The 23201-nt window shown below is 37.8% G+C and overlaps 1 protein-coding gene and 1 pseudogene across 2 annotated transcripts; both read right to left on the reverse strand.

Moving 5' to 3' along the window:
* Window positions 1–575: 575 nt before the first annotated feature.
* Window positions 576–5702, reverse strand: LOC146450255 (uncharacterized). Its single transcript, XM_085100573.1, has 2 exons — window positions 4055–5702; window positions 576–1655 (listed from the first exon to the last, which is right to left on the reverse strand). The coding sequence occupies exons 1-2, from the start codon at window positions 5678–5680 to the stop codon at window positions 1452–1454; spliced, it is 1830 nt and encodes a 609-aa protein (XP_084956699.1). The 5' UTR covers window positions 5681–5702; the 3' UTR covers window positions 576–1451.
* LOC146450256 (uncharacterized) lies at window positions 5678–22619 on the reverse strand (annotated as a pseudogene). Its single transcript, XR_014860344.1, has 4 exons — window positions 22050–22619; window positions 14904–15272; window positions 12823–13051; window positions 5678–6150 (listed from the first exon to the last, which is right to left on the reverse strand). The product of XR_014860344.1 is annotated as an uncharacterized LOC146450256 (transcript).
* Between the last annotated feature and the right edge of the window lie 582 nt (window positions 22620–23201).

Raw genomic sequence — 23201 nt, forward strand, 5'->3', positions numbered from 1 at the left:
CTTCACAATCGGTTAATTCAGCTCGCGCCTCCGGACGCTTTGTTTGTGGTCTGGATCCTCACTATCTTTCTATTCATCTCAGTTGCTATTGTTGTTGTCGCTGGTGATTCTGCTAGGTAAATTTATTAAGTCTAGCTCAGAAATTTTCATTTGAATACAACCTGTTTTGAAATGTACTACCTCTTATATCAGACACACAATAACTTTGAAAAAGGCCACTGAGGAATCAAATTCACGGTAACAGAAGTAAGTACGTAAGTGATAAAAAAGTAGGACAGAGAGAAAGTATACACTAAGTAAGTTAGGTGGCTGGCTGGCCAGCTAACTAGGTAGCAAGCTTGCTAGCAAGGAGGCAAGGAGGCAAGTAAACAATGTAGTTTTAAAAATAAGGTGACAAGAAAAACCTATGTAATTTTCGTCTAGGCTATTATCTGAAACAGAGAAAAGAAGGTAAAATCGAAAAGAATAAAAAAGAAGATAGAAATACGGTAGGTTCACTGATTATAAAACTCGCAACCTAAACTTTCAGAATATTCCTAGAAAAAACTACCTATACGAACTACATAAATTACTAAAATCTGTTCACATACTATTCTAACTCAGTTTAGTCAATTGTACGCTATACTATATCATCTTTTTATTGGTTTGGGTACGACTACAACTTGTTTTGAATTGTCCTTAATCTAAAACCACTGCAGAATAATAAAAAATACTAGAAAATAGAAATACGGTCATTGATAAAAAGAACCGGTACCTAACGTAAATTAAAGTGCTAACAACTATTGATAAAACATATTTCTCCTAAAAACTATTTACACGAGCTACATTAACTACTGAAAGCTACCAAAAAAGGTATTCCACCTCCACTTTTTCACCTTTAGTCTACCACATTATTTTCTCAAACTCATTAATAATTTGTTAAGAGAAAACAAAGAAAATCACTACCGTAAACGAGGTTTGGATATGTGATCCTAATTACCATAAAATGTTGACAACTTTAGCCTTGAATTTCTCCAAGAATTATTGCTCATTCGAGAAGCCATATCAAACACTCGAAAGTGTGTTTCATTAGATATCCAAACACCTCGAAGTCGTTTAAAAAATCTCGGCTGCGTCTCTTCTTTTTAACCTACGTCTCAGTGTTGGGATATCTGATGAAACACGCTTTCTCGTGTTTGATATATTACTTCAAACACTTTGGCTACAATTGCCTCTAAATGTCCTAAATCTGTATCAGATAAACATTCTGTGACGTACAAGAAAACTACTTGAAAATAATTTAAAATATTTGAGATATCCATAGCCTATAAAAATTGCTACCTAAAAGCTACTGTAGTTACATGAATAAGAAATACAAACTACTAAAAACTATGAAATATTTTTTTCTATTAACTATTCACAAATAATGAGAAAGAAAGATTAAAGAGACTTACATGTCACTTCATATTTAATTATGTTTCAGTAAATTGCTCCAGTTCTTGAACAATCTCTTCCATATTTGGTCTATGTGCAGGATCTGTCTTCAGGCACCTCCGTACCAGGCCTCTAATCACACGGTTCGTCACCATTAAGAGTTGCTCTGCACGCCTTTCAGGGTCTGGCATTTCCCCGATGCACATTTCACAGAGAAGAACACCGAAGCTGTAAACATCAACCTATAAAAACAAAGAATAACCTTATTATAAGTATTGAACTATTTATACATCTGTCGTCAATTTTAAAAAAAATTGTGACATTTTTACTGCATACTAGTGCTACTAGTCATTGAAAGGAAGTAAAAGCGTTGTGCGGTAAAAATCACGAGGCTGTCAAATGCCGCGGGGAAGACTAATACCCAGGGCCTCGGGAAGAACAATGAGGAAAATGCCCCCACTAATGCCCGGGGGGGATTGACGCTGATGGAATAGCCCATTTCGGAATAGACACTTGTCCAAAATGGCGGCAACAGATTTGAATGAGTTAAAATTAAACTGAATGCAAAACTGATGCCAGCAGTAGAAAGGCTAGGGTACCTTTACTTTAGTAACCTTGCAAAGTTTCAGCATATTAGGTGTTACATCAGCTTAGGAAATGTAAGATGAAATTTGACAAATTTACAGACGTTTGTATGACTGGGGGTATACGTCATACCCCCAGTCATACAAACGTCTGTACATTTTTCATTTTTTAACTTACATTTTCTCAGCTGATATTACACCTGATATGCTGAAACTTTGCAGGGTCACTACAGTAAAAGTGCTTATTCCAGTGCCGGTATACGTTTTTAATTTTTATCTTATGTGAACTTTCGACCGGCATTTTGAAGAAGAGTCTATTGCTTTGAACCTCATTACGAAAGTGGGCCTAGCAAAGCTTTTGATGTGAAAATTAGTTTTGCTTGCATATGAATGAAAACTGATTTTCAGAATGAAAATTAAGTACGAAGCCTCGCTTTCATAATGAGCTTCAAAGCAACTGGAAAAAAGGGCCTATTACATGTACCTAAATGACCTAAATGAAATCACAAGAACGGCTTCTGTTGCAAAATACAAGAGGCTTTGATTTCTCACTGGGCGGAAAAAACAATAGGCCTTATCACGGTTTTCGACGCCATTTTGACGAGTAGGCAAACACGTCTGAAATAATTCAATTCAATTCAATTCAATTTTATTTTTCACACGTACAGCGAGATTCAATACAATAAATAAAAAACAATAAACATTTATATTACAGTGTTTGTATGGAAATCCGATGTCAAATAATTGTTGTAAAACATCGCTTCAGAAAAATTCATGAATTGGAAACTTTTGGCACCAGGAAAAGGATTTTAAGAAAAGAATTGGAGGGATGTAGCTTTGCCAGAAAGCGTTCAGTCGTGTTTTGAACTTTCCATACATTTCCCCGTATTTTTTCCCGCGAAACTATTTTTAGTAGCAGTTCACGGCTGGTTCGCTATACAGACAAATGTATGGAAAGTTCGAAACAGGACTGGACGCTTTCTGGCACAGCTACATCCCTCCAATTGTTTTCTTAAAATCCTTTTCCTAGTGCCAAAAGTTTCCAATTCATGAATTTTTCAGAAGAGATGTTTTATGAAAATTATTTGACATCGGATTTCCATACAAACACTGTTATTTTAAGACTGTTTGCCTACTCGTCAAAATGGCGTCGAAAACCGTGATAAGGCCTATTAGTGTAGAGCTCTTCTCAAATGTTTAGCAAGCATTGGCCTATGAAATCGTGTCGGAGATTTCTGCTATGGTACTTCAAAACAAAGTATAGGCGATTTGAAGTTTATACATCCAAAACTAAAGCCATTCTTGTAAATCACCGACCTGGTTTTAGATGCCAATGCCTGCTACAGATCTTACAACCACAGAATATTTAATGGTTATTAGTTATGCGTGTAATTCACGTTTATAAGGCAAGGTCGATTTGCACTTAAGGTCTTGTAGTGCGTTTAATTTTTGTTTTATCCAAACTTTTAAATAATATATAGGTTTGGGTAGTTTGCTCTTAAACTGAGCGCGACAAGGTCAAAAAGATTTAGTGTTAAATAGAGTTACCAACATAAGATTTGGCCTAATCCGCGACCCTTCGGACTAACAGTGAACAAAAAAAAAAGATGAAAGAAAAGAAAAGAAACAAATAAAGAAAGAAAGAAAATAAAGAAAACAAATCTTGGAGGAGGCAGCGTGGTCGAGTGGTTAGGGCGCCGGACTTGAAATCCGGTAGTCCCTGGTTCAAGTCCCGCTCTGACCGCTAGCTGGAGTTGTTTCTCGGTAGCCCCAAGTTCAACTCCTCGGCCGCGCTTGTAAATAGCCAGCTGGTCTGCCTCCTGCCAGTTGGGATTTTTAACTAATGTTATTTTCAATTTATATTGTTTCTCTGTGAAGTTTAATGCTCGGCCCTACTAGCACAGGTGCTATAAACACTGCCGAGGGTAAATAAAAGTTATTTATCTTTTTTTATTTTTATTTTTTGGAGCACTGCAACCATTCTCAAACAATCTTCAAGAATCTCAAAGAACCACTTAATAGTTCAGTGCATTTTTAACTCAATAAATTGTACTGACCATGGCTGTCTGACTTGAAGAAAGTGCTTCAGGCGCGCTATAAATTGGAGCTCCAGGAGCCACTGTCATGGTCTGCTGAATGAAATTAGCAGTGCCATAATCTGAAACTTTAGGTCTCCACTGGTCACCCTGTCGCCATAGCAATACATTAGCACTACTGACATCACGGTGAATAATAGGAGAGGGCCTCTTTCGGTGAAGGTAGTTCAGTGCTCGGGCAACATCTAGAGAAATGACATTGATTTCTGTTTCAGAGAGTTCACGCTGCTCTAACAACGCTCGTAAACTTCTTTCCATGAGCTCGGTGACAAACAAAGGGCTTCCCTCGTCATTTGTTGCACCAATGAATTGCAACAAGCAAGGATGGCGGCATCTTGAGGCAATGTTCATTTCTCTCTCAAACAAACGTCTGTTATGACGAGACAAAATTAACTCATGAATCTGTTTCACCGCTATACTACAGCCGCAGTATGTTCCCTCGTTAACGCTTCCCCAACTTCCCCTCCCAAGGCACTTGTCTGTCAATTGAATTTCGTGGCGGGAAATGACCCAGTCACATGTTTCTTGTTGACGCTGTTGGTTCAATGTTTGCCGAGCTGCTGTAAGACTCAGCTCTAGTTCATTCAGCTCCTGTTCTTTTGCTCCCAGCTGTCTCTCTAAGGTGGAAACGCGTTGCTGTATGTTAGCCACTTCTTCATCTTTTTCTCTAATTTGCCCTTCACAGTTTGCAAGCCGCTCCTCCATCTCTGCCCGTTCTCTGAGTGAATTTTCTTGTTGTTGTTCTTTTTCTCTCAGCTGCTCATGTAAGCTGGCCTCTCTCAAGTCTCTCTCTTGCAATTGTTCTTGGCAATTTGTCAGCCGCTGATCCATCTCTGCCCGTTCTCTTTGTGAGTTTTCTTGTTGTTGTTCTCTTTCTCTCAGCTGCTCACGTAGGCTGGCCTCTCTCAAGTCTCTCTCTTGCAATTGTTCTTCGCAATTTGTCAGCCGCTGATCCATCTCTGCCCGTTCTCTGAGTGAATTTTCTTGTTGTTGTTCTTTTTCTCTCAGCTGCTCATGTAAGCTGGCCTCTCTCAAGTCTCTCTCTTGCAATTGTTCTTCGCAATTTGTCAGCCGCTGATCCATCTCTGCCCGTTCTCTGAGTGAATTTTCTTGTTGTTGTTGTTTTTCTCTCAGCTGCTCATGTAAGCTGGCCTCTCTCAAGTCTCTCTCTTGCAATTGTTCTTGGCAATTTGTCAGCCGCTGATCCATCTCTGCCCGTTCTCTTTGTGAGTTTTCTTGTTGTTGTTCTCTTTCTCTCAGCTGCTCACGTAGGCTGGCCTCTCTCAAGTCTCTCTCTTGCAATTGTTCTTCGCAATTTGTCAGTCGCTCCTCAATCTCTGCCCGTTCTCTTAGTGAATTTTCTTGTTGTTGTTCTTTTTCTCTCAGCTGCTCATGTAGGCTGGCCTCTCTCAAGTCTCTCCCTTGCAATTGTTCTTGGCAATTTGTCAGCCGCTCCTCCATCTCTGCCCGTTCTCTTAGTGAATTTTCTTGTTGTTGTTGTTTTTCTCTCAGCTGCTCATGTAAGCTGGCCTCTCTCAAGTCTCTCTCTTGCAATTGTTCTTGGCAATTTGTCAGCCGCTCCTCCATCTCTGCCCGTTCTCTTTGTGAATTTTCTTGTTGTTATTCTTTTTCTTTCAGCTGCTCGTGTAGGCTGGCCTCTCTCAAGTCTCTCTCTTGCAATTGTTCTTGGCAATTTGTCAGCCGCTCCTCCATCTCTGCCCGTTCTCTTTGTGAATTTTCTTGTTGTTGTCCCTTTACTCTTAGCTGCTCATGTAAGCTGGCCTCTCTCAAGCCTTGCTCCCTCAGCAGCTGTTCCATCTCTGTCAGATGCCTTTGTGAGTTTTCTTGTTCTTGCTCCTTTGCTCTTAGCTGCTCAAGCAAACTGGCCTCTCGCAAAGCTCTTTCTCGCAACTGTTCTTGGCAATTTCCCAATTCTTTCTGTATGCTATCTCTTTGTTCTTCTGTCTGTCTTAGCTGTCGGATCAAGTTGGCTTCACGTTCTTCTTTTCCTCGTAATTGTTCTTGCTGTTTTCCCCCAGCATGGCTTGTTGTGGTTTCTGAGAAATTGAAAAGTATGAACTCATAAGATGTTTATCGCAGTTCAATCAATTTTGAGTGAGGTATTACCTCTTTGTTACAAGTTAAAAGTTAAAATCCAGTTATTGTCATCGCAAAATTGCCAGTATTACCCGGTCTTAAGTTTAAAGAATATTAACTTCGCCTTCTTATAGTATAATCTAAATTGGTTCACAAAAAAAACTACATGGTTTATTTTTAAAAACAAGTCATAAAATTTAGAAGCTTTCTTTTTAAACAAAAGTTGGTGAGCTGATAATAATAATAATAATAATAATAATAATAATAATAATAATAATAATAATAATAATAATAATAATAATAATTAAAGTTAATAGCCGACGTTTCGTCGTCATCGTGACACCATTCTCAAGGCAAAGTGGATAAATTAATGCGAAGATTTGATTTCTATACTCTACAGTCTCTACAAATTAGCATATTAACAATGAATCACAAGTTCTTCAGGTGAATACCTTGCGATCCATTGTTAATATGCTAATTTATAGAGACTGTAGAGTATAGAAATCAAATCTTCGCATTAATTTATCCACTTTGCCTTGAGAATGGTGTCACGATGACCCCGAAACGTCGGCTAATTATAATAATAAATGTTATTTAACCAGGGTCACCTCCTCAGCATAAAATTCCGATATCAATATAACAAGGACTCTAAAAAAAGACGAAAAGAGCCTAAAATGCCTAAATACAACCACTAACTTTAAAATAGAAATGCCAAACCATCAGAGGCTTTCAGTCTTAAGAATTTTACATGAGAATACAACAAAACAATCAATATTGGGGGCTTTTGAATACTGAGAGGAACATACCGAAAATAGAAAGAAAGGAAAAATCCTTGTACTTGTCTCCTAACCCGACAGGATGAGCCAAAAACAACGAGATGACAACATAGATTTTATTTTTAAATAAGCAAGAACAGCGTGCTGGGCCTTAAACGTACTTAGTCTAATACTTGGATAAAAAGAGATTATGGACATTCTAATATTTGTATTTAAATGAGAATTTTTCCTTATCTGATGCGAGCAAATAAGATGTTGAATTACCCCTGTAAATCGTGAAGGTTCTTTTCATTCTTGTCGCATTCTATTGATGAAACTTTGTCGCGCTCAAATAAATTAAAATTTCCTATCAGGAGTCGAAACTTAGACATTCCGATTACTAGTATCACTGAGCTACAGGAGACTTGTGGGAGCTAAGGCCATTAAACTAGGTTCACGAGACAAACATCCTGCATACTGCTAGGATTGGAATATCAATGGGTGGCAAATGCGCAATGGAAACAATGCGATGGAATCTGTTACGCCAGATATGCGAGGAGGCACTCAGATTTTTTTTTTCGAGTATACCTATGTCATATACTGATTTATACATTATTCTCATTTATTCACCAGGCTTAACATATTCTTATTCTAACTAGTTATCATTTACATATGAAAAACAGTGAGGCTTGTATCAAAACAAGAACACCCTCAGCCTCGCTTTCAATCCAAGGTCAGGTCACAAAGCACACAACTGTAAAATGGCCTACTGAAGATACACCACACAGCCAGCAATCACTTCTGATTTATCAGCTAAGGGACTGTCTTGACTTTCTTCGATGGCCGCTATTTTGCTTAGATTATGCCGTGCCCAAAAGCATGCTGGTCATAAAACTAACTTGCCGCGCAGAGTCAACTTACACGAGAGGATGTGTCTTTGCTCCCACTCTACAGGCGTTCAAGACGGCCGCCCTTCCTACAGTTACATCCTTGCAGTGGCCACCCTGTAGACTATAAAGCCTGTTCCCTGTTCCTGTGTATACACCTAAATTTAAGCTATCTAGCTTTATTACTTTAAGACTTAAGACATGTCCCCGCCGCATTTTCTTGTGTGTGAGATCGATGCGATTTTTGTCTCTGCTATATGTCCTTGCTACAAGTCCCTCCTGGACGTCAATTAGTGTGCATAGCACACGATTTTGTCGTTGCTACAAGTCTCAGTGACATGTCCTTACAACATGTTCCCTCGTGTTCGGGCAACTTAAATTTCTAACAATAGTTAGAGGAAACAGAGGCGGTCACATTACCAATTGTCTTAATCCAAGGCTAGCTATAGTTAACGGGTAGATTCGACCGCAACCAATTTAATTGCAATTGTTGTCACAGAATTTAACAAGTTGTCCCGGACAGCTTTGTGCGTCAATTTCTGTCAAAATTGTTGCCGGCCAAAAAAAAACCATTCTTATCTCTTCCGCATTTGCCGTCTGGCCTAAACTGAGTAAATGTGATGAAGGAGAAATTCTTTCTAAGCTCTTAAACGCTGTACTTTGAGCAACTGATGTTTCTTCGTCTAAGAGAAAAAAGGGCACTAACAAAGTTTGTATTTCTTTGACGTGGCACATGACGATGCACTTCTGTTTGTAGCCATAAGGTCGCGCGGGACCCTTGCTCTCCATATGTATGTATTTATTTATTTGAAAGAGTAACTGATTCCGACAATACACAGAATATTCATGACAATATTTTTTGCCATTTCAAATAATTTATTCAATGCATTCTGTTTCGGCGTGATAGTAACTACGCATTTGCATGTAATGAAATTTTGACGTAAAATATCAAACACGAGGAAGAGTGTTTCACGTAATATGTCAAAAACGAGGGCGAGTGCTTTATCACGGGTTCCAAATACTGAGAAACAGATGAAAGCACGAGGCCGCAGGCCGAGTGCTTTCATCTGTTTCGAGGTATTTGGAACCCGTGATAAAGCACGAAGCCCGAGTTTTTGACATGTCTTCTCAAATGAAACAATAAGAAATTAATCTCATCAAAATGCAAATGTTTGATCTCAGATGAAAAACATGTTTCATCTCAGATGAAAACCTGGTGGTGTTTCATCTGGTGTTTCATTGGGGTATCAAGATTCATCCACCTGACCGAAATGGAGGTCATTTATTGGCTTTTGACTGCATGAATTATTAATGAGTTTGAGAACAGATATCCAAACACTGAGAAGTAGGTTGAAAAAACGAGGCGCAGCCGAGTGTTTTTTTAAAGACTTCGAGGTGTTTGGATATCTGATGAAACACGCTTTCGAGTGTTTGATATAGCTTCTCAAATGATCAATAATTCTTGGAGAAATTCAAGCCTAAAGTTGGCAAAATTTTATGGTAATTAGGATCACATATCCAAACTACGGTCACGGTAGTGATTTTCTTTGTTTTCGTTTGATGAATTATTAATGAGTTTGAGAAATACAAATTAGGCCCGGTTCATACGTCGAACCTTACATGAGCCGAACCTAATACCTATTAAGGTCGACCCAAATAATTAAGTTCGGCAGTTGATTCAGACGTCGAACCTAACTTAAGTCGAACTTAATTAAAGCTAAAGTGAGAAAGTAGATTTTCGTGGTCAGCGGCTGTTGTTTTTACTCAGCAAGATTCAAAATGGCGGGAAAGATGAATTCTGACATGGAAGAGCTTGTTTGGTAAAATAATAAAGACAGGCCAAACACGGCTCCTGCTGGTCGAGATAGGAAGAATATGACCTTCAAAGCTAATTTGCTCTTACGAGTACGTCTTTCCAAGATCTCCCTTTTCTGTACGAAAGTAAGGAAGGGTCTTTGTAGATCTCCCTTAGCAGAGGCAGATTTTCTATCAAGTGTCATTTACCAGGAGCCGTAATCAGGGATGGAGACCGTAACGAGATGCCATTTTGACTTGTGGGCCTGTTCCCATGTATTGCACAAAAAAAATCTATTTTCAGAAAAAATTACGCCATACGGCGTGTTAACGGCCAGGATCGCGCGTGGAGAAATTGAAATTTTTTTCTACCCGTTCAAAATGGCGTCCAAATTTTAAAATTCTGCCAGGGAATATCTCCTCAGTGCTCACATTTAAGGAATTAGACTCTCACAAAGAAAAGGTAACAATTGAAAGAAGACAGGAAAAGTTGGAATAAGCGGCCTATTGATCACATGACTCTCACAGTATAGTCAAAAAGGCGCCAAAACGTGGCGCTGCGTGCGTTGCTACTGTTGAATGAATGAAAAAAAGCTTACACTATACGGACATGTACTCAGACAGGTAAGGACTTTTTTATCTTTAGTGAATTTTTTTCTCAGCTGCTTTCCGTGTCACATATAAGGTAGTAGCCCCACGCAAATTTGCGTGTATTCACGCGGGTTTATGACGTGAGCGGGTAGGGGGGCAATTTTTTCTAAAAATAGATTTTTTTGGTACAACTCATGGGGACGCGTGGACCCCACGCTTACGGTCTCCATCCCTGATTATGGCTCCTGTATTTACTCATCTGAATTGTTTTAGGTTAGGCACAGGAGGGCGATATTCCATACCAAACCTCAAAATGTTTTTGCGGGTTTTTAGCTTGTTTTGTAGTGCCGACATTCTTTCGCGGAGGTTGACTTCTGAAAGAGTTTTATTATAAGGTTATTGAGGTAACCTCTCTTGCGTAATCTCTGTTTGAATAGAGTAATGTTTTCTTCAAATGTTGTTTTTTCAGATTTTGTTCTGAGAAGTCGTGACGCTTCGCCTTTGATATAGCCTGTATTGGAAAGTTTCTGTCGGTTTGAAGTGCATGTGCACTTCAAGAATAGATTCTTTTTTTTTTAATCTTTCGCATCTCAGACAAATATATTCAGTTGTTTCGAAACAAGAAAAACAAACACATTCCTCTTTTCCCGCCATCTTGTTCAGAATAAAGTCCTTTGCGCACATGCCAAGTCGATGGAATGCATAGACCTCTGGGATAGATATAATTTATACGTAACGTATGCATTTGGTTCGGCACATAAAAAGTTCGACGACTGAATCGAAGTCGAAGTCGAAGTCGAAATCGCCGTTCTATTCGACTGGCGCAGTCGAATAGAACGGCGGGTCGACCCAAATACAAATCTGTCGATCCTAACTGATTCATACGTCGATCTTTACATGCGCCGAACCAAATGATTAGGTTCGGCTCATGTAAAGTTCGACGTATGAACCCGGCCTAAGAACTCCTTGTGCATTATCTCAGAAACTTATAAAATTTACGTTTGAAAGTTTGTTTTATAGGGTATTTTCAATCTTTTTTTTTCTCTTTCTAATATGATTAAATTTAGAAATACAGTTAACAATAAAAATGAGCGAAAAAACGGAAAAGGAAAAGGTGAGGACGTGCACTAGATTGTTACAAATTATCATAATTACAGAAAAAGCATAATGTTGAAGATATCATTGACTCGTATGACCGTCGGAGACGAAAAATCAGCATATTTCCGCTCTAAGTTTTGGTTGCGGATACAAAATTTCAGGGCATGATACACGAGGGAGGCAAGGTAAGATGATTGTATGTTCCATATATACTGATAGTAGCGTATTAATTAGTTATTGTGACCTGGTCGCACGCGTTTTTGCGCTTGAGGCAGATTACATGTATTTGCTTCGTGTTCTGATTTGTTCATTGTCTTGTATTGGGTCTGTTGTGATTGGTTAGAGTAATTCCTTATGTTCTAGTAGCTATATAGCTTAAAACATCACGGTAATGCACGATGCGCCAGCAAAATGACAACCATGATGTAATTGCATTATCTGCAAACATCCCCAGAAATTTTCAGCGCAATCGTGATTGATTCGGGAGTAAACACCTAACACAGAAGGTTGGCTTCTGAATTTATTCATAGGCAAGGGTCCTGTGTGACCTTAGGAAAATTTTGTTTTCTTCTAAAGCTTCAAATCCCTGCGGTTTGGAGGTCAATTTCGCTCAAACTTAATAGGGATATTGGCAGACGATGAAATTACACTGTGATGGTCATTTTACAGGCGGGATCGCGCTTTGTTGTGACATTTTGAGCTTCTAAAGTTAAAATAGCTGCAAAGTAGTTTGTGTCCAAGCACTAAGCTTGAGCAGCTTCCTTAGTTACAGGATTCTATTACCTAATAGTAAATCACAACATCTTTTGTGATGTGAAGGTAGCAGATTTTGCAATTTCAAGACTCGTCAAAAGTTATTGGCTATTAAAGGAGTAAAACTGTGGAATTTAGACTTTGAAACGTTCCATCCTTTTTTTAATGGTTTTTCCACGATTAGATACATACCTACATAATCTTTATTTAAACACGATACATTACTCAAAGTCTACCCACCCCTCCTCGTGTATCATTTTTCGATCAGAATAGGACATTTTCACCATGGCGTCCTTTTACTACAACTACCAGAATCCTTCTCGTTTTTGTTTTCTCATGCTCATTAGAGCTATTGTTCTTTGCTGTCCACTGGGATTACAAAATTTGAATTTGAAAAGAAAAATGAAGTGAATTCTGGTAGTTGTACCGCGACGAAAGCTTGGACACAATGTTGCAACTTCTTCCGTCTGCAAAAATCGTATAAGTCAATAATGTATTCAAAATCGTGCCCATTGAGTCAAAGCTGTGAATATAATTATGATAATAATTGTTAAATATTTTGGTGCGCATAAACGTCCTGTAATTGCAGTCCAGGAAAAAAGAGATTTTTTTTTGAATTGCTTGACAAAAATGCCGGTTTTGAAACAACGAGCTCTTAAATGTAAACAAATACACCCACAATGAGAGCAGGGATCCTGCGCGTCCCTAACGGGTCAAAACTATCTTTTATCAATAAATTATAAAGGTAGTTTACCTGATGAGCAAGCACCATAACTAAATGATTCCCATCGAATTTTACCCTTGTGGACCTCAACATTCTCAACTTTCCCAGATGTCCTTGTACTTCTAGCATTAACAGGCTTCTCATCAAAGTCTTCCTCTGATATAACTGTTTCAATGGGTACAAAGAGTGCATAATCTTTTCTACAAACAAACAATTGTCTACCATGTAGCTTGCCAGTACCACTTCCATCCTTTGTGTCCTGTTTAACAAATACACGTAAAAACACAAAGTAAGCCTACACTCTTCTGCACATGTATTAAGACATGGCTCGCAACTTTATCTGACCCTTTGGAAGGCGGTAGGTAGAACTGATCTAACACAGACATTGAAGGTGTCCACAAACTGCAGAAATTGGTGTTTTTAAAATTGCAAAATAAACCGACCAACTTTCAGACAGAAGCACAGCATGTCTTGCGCTCACTAAAGAGGATTCAAACTTTCAATATGCAGTACAGCTCAAAAGTAACCATTTGCGTCTCGTTCCGTGCGCTACGCGAAATCGCATCGCACGAGATTCACTGAAGCGGAAATTACGGCATAATTTACAAGCGATTTATTCTCAGATCTCGTGAATCCTTCTCACGGTAGGCACGGTTTTCTGCAATAAGCTAACATGGACATCAACATGCAAATTATCCAGTTATCCCCATAAATTGGTTGGGCACCATCTCCTAAGCCCCATCAACTACGGGTTCCATCTCAACTTTCACTTGCCAAATTCATTGGGATTCTACAACCAAGTCTTGGTATTTTCAAATATTTTCCTGTTGTTGTTGTTATTATTAAAAGTAATTAAAGACAATAAGGCCCTTGCATTGAGCAAATTAAGTAATGGTGAACCCCTTCCAATTTAATTTGACGTAATTCGTTGTAATCTTTATTGTTATATTCTTTCTATACAGCTTTTCTTTATTGGTAAAATCCTCATCTTTACAGAATACTTGAAGTTTTCTTTCGCCGTTCAACCGGAGCGCTCACGTAGTTTGTGAGCGGCCCGCTTTGAAAGAAAGAAACTCAGTGTAGTCACCACGCAATTCCTTCAGCAAACCAAAATGCTGAGTATTGTTTGCATGCAAAAATGCATACAAAAGTTAACATGCAGAGAAAAATCTAAATTTTGAGTACTAATGAGATTTATTTTCCGCGTTCCCCCTGAAGCTCTTAGTTTACAGCGGTTACCAATAACACGCGACCTGCCGCCTTCAAAAGAGTCCGATAAAGTTGCTTTTTGGTGGACGTCAATCAAAGAAACACCGGCAAAATAATTTTAAATTCTGACAAGAACTTAAGGCAACCCAGCAAGGAACTGAGAATTTTACCCACTATGAGTGCGATAAGCTTCATTAAGATTTGTAGTTGTTGGCATGCTAAGATAGAACCTGTTCTAACCAAGCAGTCCCTAGGGGCAGGTAGTCCCAAACAGAAAAATAACACTGGTCCCCTAATTTACGAGGTTTCAGTGTAGAGCGAAAGCGGTGTCTACAAATACGAAAATTCCAAGTTACATGTAACATTGTGATATAATAACTACTGCATGTACATGTAGATTGAGAACAGATTCCTAAATTAAAGGAAAAGATATAATACGCAAAATATGCAAAACTTGGGGGAAGGTAGGAGGGAGAGAAATACATGGAGAAGCATGCTTGAATGACATTGCCAAGTAGGACGTAACATGTGGTTATTTTTACCAACAATAACAGGCAAAACTAACAAAGCACAAGACTGCCGCAGCAACACAATAAATACAAAATAATTTAATTACACTAATCAACTTACCAATTGCAAGAAAACAATTGTCCCCATTTTGCCATTACGATTTTTATCTCGGCCAGTGTAACTTACCGTTCCCCTTACGGTAGCCTCCCACGCAGACGTTCTTAGGGGTTCGTCATGCGTTCCTGCCCCACGTGGGGCAGGAACGCGTGACGAACCCCTACGAACGTCTGCGTGGGAGGCTACCCTTACGGGGTATTAAATTGCTTTCTAAAAATGTCATGTATGCTTCATTATTCTAGTATTGTACATTTGTTTAAATCTTATTAACTAACCAGTTCTAGGCCAACAATTGTCCGTGATTTTCCATTCCGATCAATATCATTCCCTACAGAATGAACAGATCCCCTCACAGGCTGATTGTCTTCTAAGAATGCCACTACTCTTTGACCAATTTTAAGCAGCTTCTCAGTATCACTCTGAGCACAATTTTCTTCTTTCTTCTCTTTCAAGTCTGATGACAAAACAGTTTCCTTTAGTCTTGATGAAATATTACTCTGGTGACTTTGCCCCGTTTTAGAAGATTTAGAATCGTCTCATGGTGTTAGTTTATCAAGTCCAACAAACACACCAGAGTCTGGTGCACAAGTAAAATACCGCTTGGTTCTAAAAGTTCCATCTGTTGTCCCAAGGCCTGGATTTTCCTAAAAAAAGAGAGAGACATTGAAAACTTAATTTAACTCTTTATTTTCCTTAATAAAGTACATTGCATCTTTCGTTAGAATTTTTAAATTCATTGACTGGTTAACTGACTGACTGACTCGTAAAAATACACATTCATATTAAACAACTTCCTACAGAATAAATCAAATTAATTGCTGGCACACACTGTATTTCAAATACTGTGTACTCTCTAATATAATAATTATATAAATATAATAAAGAGGTAATACAATATAACAATCTTTACATGTATTTGTTCATGAGATAAAAAGATACACATCTTATGTTACAATAAAATGTAATAGATGAAAATATTATTGTTAATATAATTATTATTATTATTACAGTCAACTCTCTCATAGCGACCACTTCTCTCGTAAGCGACCACTTCGTAAACAACCATTTTGTTTCTCAGTTAAATATTGTTTCAAGAGCTCTCTCATAAGCGACCACCACTCAACTTCCTTAAGGGACTGCGACCACCTTTTAGGCCAAAAATTTGACATATTCTTTTGTTTTTTGTTTCTGGTAAGCGACCACCCCACATAATCACATGATTGTTGGTAAATCATTACTCAGAAGTGACAAAAATTCAATTGTTAATGACGTACCCCGGACTGCTGACAGATAATAACAGTTTACAGACAGAGCAGATGGCTATAATAAGATCTGTATGTACTAGGTAAACAGGAATTGTTACAGTGATGTGTTCCAAAATGTTATACAAAGTTTCATCAGAAGAATGAATAGATTGTCCAGACGCTATTCAACGTGAAATATGCCTGCCCAGTGCTTTCAATCTTTTCCTTAAGCCATGGAATAGAAATGTCATTGTCTTCGTAGAAAATGTAACTATTTTCCTAATTTTAGCTGATGAGGTTATATTTTTATGCAATTAATAAATAAATAAATTAATTAATTAATCAATCCAGTATTAGGCTTATTTTGTTGATCTTTCCCGTAGAGTGTTGACTGTCTTATCAATTATTATTGGAAGAGTAATATCCAGACAGCATGGTGAAATGTTTTGACTGAATTGTGAATTGTTTTGTCAACGGCAATTGATGACAGCTCAGTTTTTTAACCTTCTTGCTTTGACTTGTTGATTCTGTTTCTTCCAAGACATACTTGGATGTGTGCCCTGGGATTAAATGAAATAAATTAAATTGCTGGAATGGCTGGATTGCCTTCAAAATGTTTTCAAGAAAACTAAAAAATATGCAAAGTCTTTTGGGGAGAAATTGCAACAGCAGGGTGTAGTGTATATAAGTGTGATAAAACTGCTTTTAACTCGCTGTATAAATATTGTAACAGAAGTCTACACAGCATGGAAACCAAAATAAACTACTTAAACCCATTTAACCCCTAATATCAAAGAACAGATTCTCCTTTCTTGTCCCTATAGGTTTCTTATAAAAGTACTGGGGAGAAGTTATAGCATATTTGATATCAAAAGGAGAATTTTGATGAGCACTAATCAGTTATGGCACAAAGGGTTAGAGAAGTTCTAGTTTGTGATTTGCAAATTAACGTCGTTGAAAACAAATTCAACAAGGCCCACTATACATTCAAGCCAGTAGGACAAAATACGGAACAAAATCCTGGAACGTTAATGTCTTGTTACAAGTAGGGAACCACAGGTTTGGTGTATAATAGTCTGGCTTAGGGAAAGAAAGTGCCTGAGATGAGAACTGTGGTGTAGGGCATGCAAACACTGGATCAGTCTGTGGTGAGCTTCTAAAAAAAGATTAGAATCTTTGCATTCAGGTTTGCATAGTTCCTCTACTCCAAAAGAGTAACACCGCCAAGCTTTAGTTATTGTGGAGGGGTATTATGGAATAGCTTACCCCTTGAACAAAGGGAAGTAACATTGCTTTGTGGTTTTAAGAGAAATGTTGCCAACAACATTACTACAGTTCTTAGTGAGTGTACAGTAAATGCATCTTTGAAAGGCAGCTGTTTCTTTGAAAATTGTTATTTCTTCTTTGATTAGGTGTTTTTTTTTAGATTAGATTTCATTTACAATTTCTTGGCGCCGTAGGTAGCATAGCTAATCTAGGCGACAAAAAAATTTTGAATCTTCATTTTGATTAGTTAGTTAGTTAGTTAGTTAGTTAGTATGTTAGATAAATAGCATCTGGGGTAGATCTTTAGGAATTCACAGGGTTAAGGGTCAACCCCCCTTAAAATCTAAGTAAAAATTACAAAATAAATAAAACAGGAAAATAAAGCCTTTGTCATTTGATAAAGCCATAACTGAACATTTTTCATTTATTTCACCGGTTGGAAACGTTCATTGTTATTCAAGTTTATTCACGTTACTGTTGCCAAATGACTTGACAACTGTCGATCTGTTTATCAATATATATATATTTTTTCCATTTAATTTGACACAAAGGTTTGCTTAAATGTCAGTAATAAAAACCCTTTAGTTTGCTTCCCAGAAAGCTGGGAAATGCATTTCCGAGGGAAGGGGGCGGGGGGGGGGGGGGGGGGGGAGGAGGGGCGTTTATTTGAAGCCCCTCTCTATAAATCCTAGATCCGCCCCAGAGCATGATTTATATTTACCTGCATTTTGTTTTTTGTGTATTGTCCACGGTAATAAGATTTCAATAGGGTTACTCCTTCAGTTTTTGTACTAGATACAAACTGCTATACATAGATGCCCTATATAATAAACTAAATTAAGTGGAAATAATAATGATAATTAAGTACAAATAAAAATAGCTATAAAATGTCATATAAAGTAAAAAAATTAAAAATCTAAATCTGATTAAAAATTATGCAGCCATGATAAAAAAAAGGCAAATTGCTAATTTTGACTTGAAAACAGCCCAAAAGTTGCCTGTTTGATTGAAAAAAAAAATGATAATAATGATAATAATTGGTTGATAATAAATTACAATTAGGGTTATGTCTAGCATCATCCTCATAGACCCAGGAGCAGATAGTTGGGTCACGAAAAAGTCAAAATTGGTAAGTTTACAAGAACGAATGAGTGAGACTCTGGGATTCTACTCTAAACTGACCATTTTTGTGGCCAATCGGAGTTCAGCTTCTTTCATGACTCTTTATACAAAATAGTTGACCAGCAAACTCTGTTGATTGTCTGTTGACCAAAACTGGTCTGGCTTGTGCAGGAGAGTTTTCCTCAAGAAGAGTTTCTGTCACTGGAAAGGGGACCAACAAAACTGAAGAGATCCCAAAATTTAGCGTGTTCAGAAGCCAAACCTAAAAAACACAAACTGGGAAAGTCAGACTGTGGACTAATCGTAGTTTGAGGGGGCCTAACCTCTTATAAGCTCTCTACAGTTTCTTTTAGGTCCCCTTGCCACTTTCTTTTCTTGTTCTTTTATATTGCATTGATATATATTCCACTTGCAGTGCTGTCAATAAGTTTTAAAGTAGACGTCCCCACTGGGAAAGTAGGCGGCAGCCTACTTTTCGAGTGCCAAAGGCGTGAGCTTCCTTGGGGGGTCTGGGTGCATGCCCCCCCAGAAAATTTTGAAATTTAGATGCTTGGAAATGCTATTTTCAACGTTTTCCAGACAGTATTTGGGCCTTAAGAACAATCAAAATTAAGACTACATGTATATTAACCATATTCTATGTTTATTACAACTGTTCTTTTCCTCAAAATTACAATCACTGGCTTTTAGAAAAGAGTGAAATGAGAAATCTTCAAATGCTGATATAAAAAAAATACATTTAATATTTTAAGTTCATGTTTTGGCACATGCGAAAGCCTGGGATCTAGTCCTGTGAAAATGTCCCAGGCGTTCCACGACCCTTCGATCACCTCGATCTGCTTCAACTTTTTATCAGACTTCCACCGAAAGGTTAACACATTTAAAACTCCTGAAATGTGCCTTTACTTAGACTCAGACGTTTGAGCCAGATGTTTTACAATTATTTTTGCGGGATCTTTTCATTATTTTAAGACGGTTTCTTGCTGGATCCTGTTCCCTGAAAATGTCGCAGGCGTTCCATGACCCCTTCAATCAATTTCCATCACACGTGGCTAAGGTAAACACGTTTAAAACTCCTGAAATGCCCCTTTATTTTGACTCAGATGTTTGAGGCAGATGTCTCACAATTATTTTTGTTGGATCTTTTCCTTATTTTAAGTTACTTACCAAAATTAACAGTAAAGTGAGTTGAAAGTAGCCGGCCGAAGATTGACCAGTAGGCTGTAGCCTGCTGTTTTGGCCGGCTACCGGCCCTTATTGACAGCACTGCACTTGTGTGGCAAAATAAAGTACACGTATGTATGTGTCTGTATGTCTGTATGTCTGTATGTATCTATGTATGTATGCTGAGCGGGCAGGTGACTGACTGCAAACAGCCATGCACAATGCACATGTAAGTTACACACATCCTACTTAAATAATAAATCTTAAATTTTATGGCACTTTTTCAATGTCAATTTTCTTCAATGTGTCACTATTCTTTTCTTTTTTTTGATCAATCAAACTCTACACAGATCCAAAATTTCAAATTAACTAGATTGCCTAGACTTGTCACAAGTCAACTTCTTTGGGAACCAAGACCAACATAACATAAAGAGTAACGAGGGAAAATAATATTGGAAAGGGCTTTTAGGAAGTTTATACGTTGCCTAGAGCAGTGGTATAAAACCTAGACATAGGCAGCATACATATGATGTGTTGTCATTTAGAGAGCAACAGCGAATTGCAATGTTGTTTTGGTCACAGAAGGAATTGAGATTTTAAGTCTAAAAATGCATTTCAAGTTCCTTAGAACCACTAAAGATACTAAAATAAGAAAGTTTGTTGTCCGGATTATTTCATGTCACAGATAAATGATTTATGTTGCATTTTAGATGTGCAAATAGTCAGTAGAACTGAATGAAAAAAGGGCAGACCATCAACTTGCATTTGGAAGAGTCATTAACTGTTGCTCAACCAGGATTATTGCCTAAAGCAACCGTGCTGTCTGGTTTCATCAAAATTATTAAAAACACAGCCAAACTATGAGAACTAGTCCCCAACACTGGCAGCATTCAGGACAGGGAACATGTGAAGGTATTTATGCTCAGTGAGTTGCAGCTATATATGTATCACCTTAATATAACAAATGAACTACCAAAGAAATTACATTACAGATAAAACAATTCACTCTTATTAAATGTCTTCAGGTGAAAGTGCCCCGGGGAAAATTAATTATCAGCATCAAAAGCCACAGCAACACAATATTTAAAATACCCCTTCCTGTATTTTGACTGTTCAAGATCTCTGGAAGTTTTTGATGTACAGTACAGTGTAGACCATTATGAAGGCTTCATTTCCATTCATGTTTGCTTCTGGAGGTGTCGAAATTAATAGTGGATGTTCTACTGGACATAATTTTGGAACTTCTACTTACTGCAACAATAATTTCCCTCTGCATTTCAACAAATCATGGTGGAATTTATTAAAAACACATTTTTCCTAAAAACACTCTGTGTTTGATCTTGCATCTTGCTAGTTGAACCCAGACCCCACGCTTAATATTTTTTTTTTCTCCAGGCCTCTTTCGCTCTGTTTGCAACGCCTTGAACTTGTAGTTATTCCAGCCATGATGGAAAGGTTTCTCTCAAATTACAAACGTCCATCTCCCATAAATTTAAAAGCAAAGCCGAAACCAAAAAAAAGAGACAGAAAGTACATGTATGAAACCAAGAAATGTAAAAGAGCATTCAATTCATCATTCATAATAATAATAATAATAATAATAATAATAATAATAATAATAATAATAATAATAAATAATAAGAATAACAATAATAATAATAATAATAATAATAATAATAATAATAATAATCTTTAAACAGGGTGCGTTCTCACAAAAGTGGTTTTCAGAACGGCCCTGTGTAAAATAAATAATTAGAGAAGAATAACATAAATACAATTTACGGACATTACTATTACAACGATATAAGATAAAAGGGTAAAATAGCTACATAAAATTATAATTTAAAACCCATAGCTCGAATATCACATCGTGAGCAAATGAAGGTAATATGCTCTGCTGTATTTGTAAATCTTACGACTGTTCTGGTTCCTTTTCTGTGGGTAACCCAATGGAAACCTTCAAGTTAGGGGGTGTTTACATGATACCGGCGCGACTTTCATTCCGGTACGAGTTCACTCCACTTCCCTCTTGTGGCTCTGTATTCGTTTACATGATATCAGCACAAAATCTCATACCGTAGCGAGTCATACCCGTGCGAGTTCACCCCGGTAACTGTACCGGGGCGAGATTTTCATTCCGGTACGAAAACTCGTTCCGATGTCGTGTAAACGCGGTACGGCCGTTCGCTCCGGCAGGAAATCATTCTCCTGGGAGTCTGGATCGGATAGCGCATGAGCAGTCTTCAATATTCCATTCAATATGGCGCCAAAATCCCATCGCCGACAAAAAGTATCCCTTCATGTAAACACGGTATGAAACCACAGTGTCATGCCGGTATCAAACTCGCCCCGGTGCGAGTTTTCACATGTAAACACCCCCTTAGAAACAGTGAAAGCTCATGGTAACTCAGATCTGAACATATTGGCATGGCGGCACAAAACGTGTGTGAACAATAATCACACGTGTACATGCCATACTCTGCACACTGGCAGTAACAGAAAACTAGGATTGATCCATAAACAAAAGGATGCTGTCAGACAAGTCAACATCTTGGTTAACATCATGTTTGGTGGTACATCAAACCCACATATTAAACTTTTTAACATGTAAAACCTTATACTTACAGTCAGTTCAACTCCAAACATTGTCCCACTGCATGATGGTAACTCTCCTTTGTACCACACAATACCAGGCAATTTCCTGGAATCGTCTTTCACAGTAACGAAAACCTCACTCCCTGGTCCAATATTTCGCCCCAAAAAAAGGAGTGGTTTGTCCATGTAAGTCTGATATCTCTCTTCGACTGACGAAATAGCCAAAAGCAAGTTAACGTCTTCCTCTGTGAGTCGAATTATACACTCCTTGCCACATTCGAGACGTAAGGACTTACAAACAATTCCAACAAGAGCTATTTTTGAAGAATCATTGGGCTGTTCATCTTCGGGAAGAGCCTCTAGTAACTCACCCCGTAATATAAGGTCTATAACCGATAGACCAGGCGACAGTAAGTTTCTCTGTCTTCTCTCAGTAATCCCCACACGATCCTGGACGAGTATATACTTTTGGGAAAACTTTTCCATGCTGTTTTTAAAGCTAATTCATCTGGTTACAACGTTGTAAAGTAACACGACAACTATGCAGTATACACAAGCCATTTGCATCAAGGGCAGCAGCGTAGCGGCGGCCATTTTTGAGCGGAAGTACTGGGAAATTCTCTGCCTCGATTTCATATTTCTGCAGACCGTGACGAACATCCACTGCCCCGTGGTGGGCATCTGTTCGGAAGGCCCGTTGAATACCGGCCTTAGGTTTTCGGACTTAGTTGAGTTTAGTTTAGTTTAGTGTAATGTTTTCGCCACACTGTTATTGTTATTATTATTACATATTCTCGTTGAATTGCAAGCTAATTGAATCTAGAAACATTGCTTCTATTTACAGTCCTTTAATTAATTAATTAATTAATTAATTAATTAATTAATTAATTATTTAATTAACTATTCACTTTAATTAGTTATTTTAATTAATTATTCGACATTACATCGCAAAACATTTATAACAACAGTTATTTACATGGCAAAACATTTCAAAACATTTCCGCCCGCAAATAGCAGGTGCTAGTCGAGGCGGGCGGAGAAAAGGGGGACAGCAGTCAGTGATAAATTACTAAATACATGACACATACAAACGTAAATACATAACATTTACAAAATCAACCACCTTTAATAATTAAATTATACGTTATCCTAAACTCATTGTAAAACTAAACTAATTTTTTC

Source organism: Pavona decussata, unplaced genomic scaffold (genome assembly GCF_977016875.1).
Source record: "Pavona decussata unplaced genomic scaffold, jaPavDecu1.1 SCAFFOLD_470, whole genome shotgun sequence".
In the NCBI taxonomy this organism is placed as follows: domain Eukaryota; kingdom Metazoa; phylum Cnidaria; class Anthozoa; order Scleractinia; family Agariciidae; genus Pavona; species Pavona decussata.

Coding starts and splice junctions, on each gene's coding strand:
- LOC146450255 (XM_085100573.1), bottom strand. CDS start 5,680: ATGGAGGAGCGGCTGACAAATTGCCAAGAACAATTGCAAGAGAGAGAC. Junction 1,656..4,054: donor CTTCAAGTCAGACAGCCATG/GTCAGTACAATT, acceptor TTGTTTTTATAG/GTTGATGTTTACAGCTTCGG.